Source organism: Triticum urartu, chromosome 3A (assembly GCF_056163025.1).
Source record: "Triticum urartu cultivar PI428250 chromosome 3A, HENAU_Tu73, whole genome shotgun sequence".
Taxonomy (NCBI): domain Eukaryota; kingdom Viridiplantae; phylum Streptophyta; class Magnoliopsida; order Poales; family Poaceae; genus Triticum; species Triticum urartu.
The window spans coordinates 188,772,613-188,779,090 of NC_141875.1; the positions used below are offsets into that span (position 1 = coordinate 188,772,613).

General features: G+C 47.5%; 1 protein-coding gene across 1 annotated transcript; it reads right to left on the minus strand.

The window, feature by feature from the left end:
* Positions 1-1,258: 1,258 nt before the first annotated feature.
* Positions 1,259-4,959, minus strand: LOC125543614 (phospholipase A1 PLIP2, chloroplastic). The gene is made up of 5 exons (XM_048707025.2): positions 4,031-4,959; positions 3,132-3,644; positions 2,967-3,026; positions 2,446-2,862; positions 1,259-2,038 (listed from the first exon to the last, which is right to left on the minus strand). The coding sequence occupies exons 1-5, from the start codon at positions 4,682-4,684 to the stop codon at positions 1,505-1,507; spliced, it is 2,178 nt and encodes a 725-aa protein (XP_048562982.1). The 5' UTR covers positions 4,685-4,959; the 3' UTR covers positions 1,259-1,504.
* Positions 4,960-6,478: the final 1,519 nt, after the last annotated feature.

Here is a 6,478-nt window from a genome sequence, read left to right on the forward strand (position 1 = left end):
CGAAGGTTCCCAAGCCCAGGCGTGAGAAAGAAAGGAACAAACGCCGTGATGGTTCGAAAAGAAGAAGGTCCGTGTTTCTTGGCCCCGATCGTTTTCCATTTGCGAGCAGGAGGAGCAGTTTTCGTTCGTCTGGAACTTTCTAAGCCGGTACACTCGTCGCTTTCCCGTTGGATTATCATGTGCCGAGTTGTGACCAAATGGGGAGATGAAGGGCAGGGAAGATGTTCCTCGTTCCGAGATCACCGCTCGGTGAGGGTGCATGCGATGCGCTTGGCTGGAGATGGGTCTCCTTCCTTCCTTCCAACTGCACGCGGGCTCTACAGTTTTCCGTACAACCATCCAACCCAAGTACAGTCAAGTTCAACACAAACAAAATACGGGCCATTGGAGGCACGCAATCGCTCTACGGCCAATGCCTACATCATACTCTCTCCGTTTCTTTTAAATCTGGTTTGACCGAAATGTAAAATAAATTATATAGTATTACTATTCATCACCCAGGGTGCAGAATAAATTATTCTTCACCCGAGATAATCTTACCATCGTTTCCTAAATAAATTACTTTTACAATATAAATAGTTACATGCATATTGATTCAATATGTAAAATTTAATAAAAAATAAAAAAATAGGTTATAAGACCGGAAAAATCATATTTTATGTACATTTTACACTATGTTCTTACATTTATAATTTTATGTAACATATTTTACGGCGAGTATATTTTTTTTATGTTCTCTTTTTATGTATGAAATAAGACAAAATTTACGAAACGTAAAAATACGTTGCATTGATGACAAATTAGAGAGGGGATGAAGAATAAGTATTCCTCACTCAGGATGAGGAATAGCGCGGCCCTATATATATCAACATCTACAATATAGCTTTATACTAAGGCTATATGGTATGGAAATTCATTCCATGATGCATCTACTAACATTGATTTCATGCTCTAATTGTTGATAAAGAAACGGAGAGAGTATGTAAGTCAATACTACTACTCAACACTTTTTCTTCTTTTGCGGGGTAATACTACTACTACACACTATGTAGAGTACGCAACGACTCTGCATGAGTAGGTGCCGGCAAGGCAACTGCCGACTCACCTACTCATGTGAGCAGTTAATACAACTTGGTACTCCATTTTAGCATCGGTCTGAGGTTATCTCCTACAGCTCAACCTATTTTTTTTGCTAATAAGTTGTTGAGTAGTAACATAGACAAGAACCACATGAGGCAACAACGATAAGAGACGATGCTACTTTGAGACAGCTTGCTGATGGTGCTTTTCTACAATCTGAGCCTTCATGTTAATCTGTTATACACACACGTTGCTGATGGATCGATCTTAGAGAAAGGCAGCATCCGAGCATTCCGATCACGACAGGTGTCCGCTTGGCGTCCCGGCTCGGACAAAAGAATCATGTATGTAATGCTATCCTGTGCAAACGAACGAAACGAAAGGAACTACGTATCATCATCATCGTCGTCATCATCATCATCTATCACCTCAGTCTAACGGCCAGGAGAGCCCCGAGCACGAGCAGCTTCACCGGCAGCAGGAACAGCGCCAGAATCCGGGCGTGCTGCTGGGCCTGCCTCGCCGCCTCCTTCCCTCCCCGCGCCACCGCGTCCGCCAGCTCGCCGTACCTTCCCCACCCGCCAATGCCGGTGGCCAGCACGCCGTGCACGGCCAGCGGCCACCACAGGAGGAGCTGCCACCGCTCCCGCTCCGCCTCCCGGAGGCGACGCACCTCCTTGCGCACCACGCCGCGGACCGACCGCAGGTACGAGTTCACGTCGTGGTCGCGGTACACCGTGCCCTTGGGGCCGTAGGCGCCGCCGTCCTTGAGGATCTCCAACGGGTGCGGGGAGTTGAAGAAGGCCGACACGGCCGATTGGAGCAGCTTCAGGGAGATGCCTGCTGAATCGCCCAGGTAGTAGATGCCACTGTCCTGTGGGAGGAGGTGGTGGTGCGGGGAGAGCCTCTTGTCCGGCTGCAAGATGAGGACTTCCCCCATTGGGGCATACAAGAGTTTCTGCAGTGAATTACAGAGAAGGGATTACAGCCATTATTATTGATTAAGACTTAAGAGTGTGATTGCTGGACATGCATTGATCCCATGTGTATTTCCAATGCTTATTCAGAAAAAAATGGCATCAACCAATCACTACTAATTTTACAAGATGCATGTTTTAGTCCTATATAATATAGTTACAGTGAGAAAATCAACAAAGAAGATATGGCAGATAATCCAACCGATGAATGTGCTTATCTATTGTTCTCCATGTCAGAAATCAAACCTACCCTCATAAGTCGTTGCAACAACAAAATGGCGATCATGGACCTCGGTTATCTAGTAAAGGAAATATCTATCGCATAGGTTAAAAAAACTAATGTAGCATTTGTGTTACAAAATAAAGAGGTCACCAGACACGAGCATACCTGGTTTGTAAGGCATGGGTGACTGCGGAAATTTCCATTGGCGAGCTTCAGAATGTTGGCGACATGGTCAGGATAATTGCACGAGAATACTCGAGGAACAATATCCCGATGCATTGTGATTGATTGCACATGACTCTTCGGCAGCCCAAGTTTACGGAGTAAGTGGTCACCGCCACACATGATGCATGGGGCACCGAATGTTATGACAGGCAACAATGATGCAGCAGGTGCCTCTCCTCTCATCAGTAGCATTAGATTCACAAGCAAAGCCAGACTCCCACCAAGAGAATGGCCAGTGAATCGCAATTCTGCGGATTTACCATAATTTCTCAAGTGTGATCTGACATACGGCAGCATTTGGTGATACATCCCTTTGGCAGCTTCGTATATTCCCCTGTGAACAAGTACATCGAGTCCCTGGAGCGCATACGAAATGCACAGAGATTACAGTGTTGATGTGTCCATGATGCATAACTAAATGAAGCAACAGAAAAGGTTAACATGATTGAAGACCGGCATACCTCAAATTTGACTGGCTCAAATAGTAGGTTGGCCTGCCAAGAAGCTATCGTCTCCGAGCCCTGCCAGTAAAATAAGCAAGTCACGATCGAGCAAAATAAGTGCCAGGAGCAGCTAACATGCTAAAGGCACGCACGTAGACATGAGATATCAGGGAGGAGTTCTACCTGAACTACGAAGTATCTTGTGCTGCCTTGGTCATCATCGCAAATAAACCATTCAGAGGGACAGGACCTTGAAGAATTCAGATCATCTGCAACAGCTTGTCTTGTTTCTTCCTTGGCAGCAACCATGGAAGTTACTGAATTTGTTGTGGCCACAAATGAGGCTTCGTCCAAGGTTAAACCTTCACTGTTCTCACCACTCACAATGGCCATGATGGTTGCTGGATCATTCTTACCATTAGTCCTGGAACCAAAGGGATTGATGCCCATGGCCCGGGAATGTAAATATGAGGCAGCAGATGACATGACTTGGTATGCACCAAAAGGGTTTATCGCCGGGCCGTTTCCTTCTTCCTCCTTGCTCCCCAACGCAGCATTCTTGACAACTCGAGGTTTTTTATCTGGAGATTCACCTTTCTCAGTGCTCTGCTCCTGCTTCCTATCAGGATTAGCTCTGTCCTTCTCTTGCACTGATGTTGTCACAAACTGTAAACTGTACCGGCGGAGACATTTTGGCTGATTTGGTCGAGGAGGAACCAAAAAATGCAGTGTTAGGAAAACTTGAATGGGGCACCGAAATTTTCTACCAATATGTATTCAAATTAGATGAAAGAACAATGAGGTAACTGGTGTAACTAATACTGAATCGGAGGGAGAGATGGAACAGAGTTTGCAGAATAGTAAAACAAGTACTTCACCATCACCCAGAGAGAGGTACAGTAAAGGCCAAAATAGACTGAATCTAGCTTTGCATTCCTAAAAGTACCACTGCCTGCTGTACCGAAATGAGCTATATATAATGTTCACGTACAGGAAACTCATCAGGGTTGACCGGCCGTGATTGTTAAGCAGGGGACGTGCATGTATGTAACTGGCACTGCTGCTGCAAGCAATGATCGTACCTGAATTTTGGGGATCATGTAGGCGATGTTGCAGAGGTAGGACATTCTGGAGTACTCCTTGGCGTCCTCGATCGACACCTTCCGAAGGAGCCTCGAGAAGGACGCGCGGTCGAACACCTCGCCGCCGCCCTCGTCCGCCCCCACGGCGCAGCCTTCCTTCTCCTCGTCCCCGCCACCGCACGACGCGCACCTCTCGGCCCCGGACACGTCCGGCGCCTCGTCTTCCTGCCCTCCGCGTCCCCGGCCACCGCCGGCCGCCTCGGCGTCCGCCTGATCCGCCCACCTCGGTTGCACCCGCAGCATCTGCAGCACCCAGTTGCCCTGCCTCCGGTCCTCCACGTCGGGCCTCGTACCCGCCTCCTCGCCGCGAACCGCGCCGGCGCCCGGCCTCTCGCCGCGCGGCCACAGGCGCGGCATGGCGGTGCGCGTCTGCTGATTGCCCTGCCTCCGCTCCTCCGCCTCGGGCCTCGTCCCCGCCTCATCGCCGCGAGCCTCTCCGCTCGCGCCGGCGCCCCTCCTCTCACCGCGCGGCCACAGGCGCGGCATGGCGGCGCGCGTCTGCTGCTGCTGCTGCCGCTGCGCTGGCGGCGGCGCCACCGGGGGCTGCGGCGGCGCGGCGGGTCGGACGCCGCCCAGAAACCTCAGCGGGTCCATGGCGTGCCGCGCTCCCGAGCCCAAACCCCTGTGTTCTCCTCCCCGATCCCCCGGGCTCCGAGGCGCGCGGCGGCTGAGCCTTCTGACGCGGGTCCGTATCGCGGCGCACGAGTTAGTCGTTAGGAATAGCGTGGTTGGCGCAGGAGAGGCGGCAACGAGCGAGAGAGAGAGATGGAGGCATGGGCGGAGGAGGCGTCCTATATACGTGGAGCCATGGAGGTCGGAGGAGAGCAGAGGATTGTTTGTGGGGAAGGGAGACAGAGAGAGAGATGGGATGGGAGGGAAGGAAAAATCTCTTCGCTTGCGTGCTCGCGCTCGGCGATCTCTTGGCAGCTTGCGGCGGTGTTGTTTTCGTTTGAATTTGTAGGCGTTTCTCCCACTGTTTCCACATCCATCTACCGTGGATGCACGCACGCACGCGTTGGTCCGCTGGATTTTTGGATGTTTGATGAATCTCCCGATGAACAGTTGTACTTACAATTTTCCATTGTCTATTTTGACTAGATGAAGGATTTCCTTTTCCTAACATCTGAAATATGGATATTTGAAGGTGAAACAAAATGTTGGAGTGAAAGTATAGACCACACCGACGGTGGACGTCTCCGGCCTAACCAGAGAAGAACACCAAAAAGCAAACGAATAGTGCTGTATAATTTGAACTAAAACCACGACACTCACTTTGAATCGGAGGAATTAGTTACTGCCTTGATTTAACCTGACCACACGAGAGTAATAACATTGCAAGGTAATGATGGCACTAATTGTTTTTAAGAAGAAACAAGACACGAATTCATTTTGTGACAAGCTGTATTCTATAAGATTTTCTCAAAAAGTACGACGGGTTTGCTAATTCTAGATGAGAATTGGCACTCTTATCTAATTCCTACACCATTTGATTTTACAAAAAGATTCATGCAAACTTTTTTCCTTGATTTACTTTTCTAGATGACACTTAGTTAATTTTAATCTAAACAAGAGTTAGCCACATCCTATACATTATTAAGAATGTATTAGAATTGTTCGTAGAAAGGGAGTGTATACCATAATTTTGTTCATCTCCTTTCATTCAAAGTCATCTATATCAGTTTGTAGACTTAGGCTCTGTTTGTTATGGTTTATACTTCAGTTTTTGCAGATTTTCCGCCTTGCTTTAAAAGCCAAAAGCCCATATTTACTACGCCGAATACTTACTATTCGTCAACTTAGTCTTTCTCAATTTTGTCGTGTTTTTTTAAGAACTATAAACGAAGGGCTTTTGGCTCTTTCAATATTGCACTTTTTGGTCCCTATTGACCACATTGATGCGTTTCATTATCTTTTTGTGGTTTTCTTTGCTTTTAGTTTCTAGCTTCAAATATATTGTTACACTACTTCCAGTAGTTCTGGAGAGCCTATAAGGCATGGTCAATTGTCGTTGATCGAGCTCCCTCAGAATTGAAGCAGTAATACCATCCCATAGAGTTTTCATGCAAACAAAATGAAACTACATGTACGATGCTTGGCGTCCAATCTTTAGTATGATGAGTGATCCGATGGTGCCCAATACTTTGCTACACACACATGAATGTTTTGATCTGCGGTGTCGAAAGAAAAGAATTGATCATAGCTCATTTGGTTTTGGTCCATGATGGTAAAATATGTCCACATGGATTCGAGTCCTAAACTTGTTGCATTCTTCTGAATTTATTTTAGCCTTATCTGCGTTATCATTTCAATGATATAACACCGGGGTATAGTGTCGTATGTATGGCACCACTGAAAGTTGCAAAAATAAATAAATCGATAGCACACAAA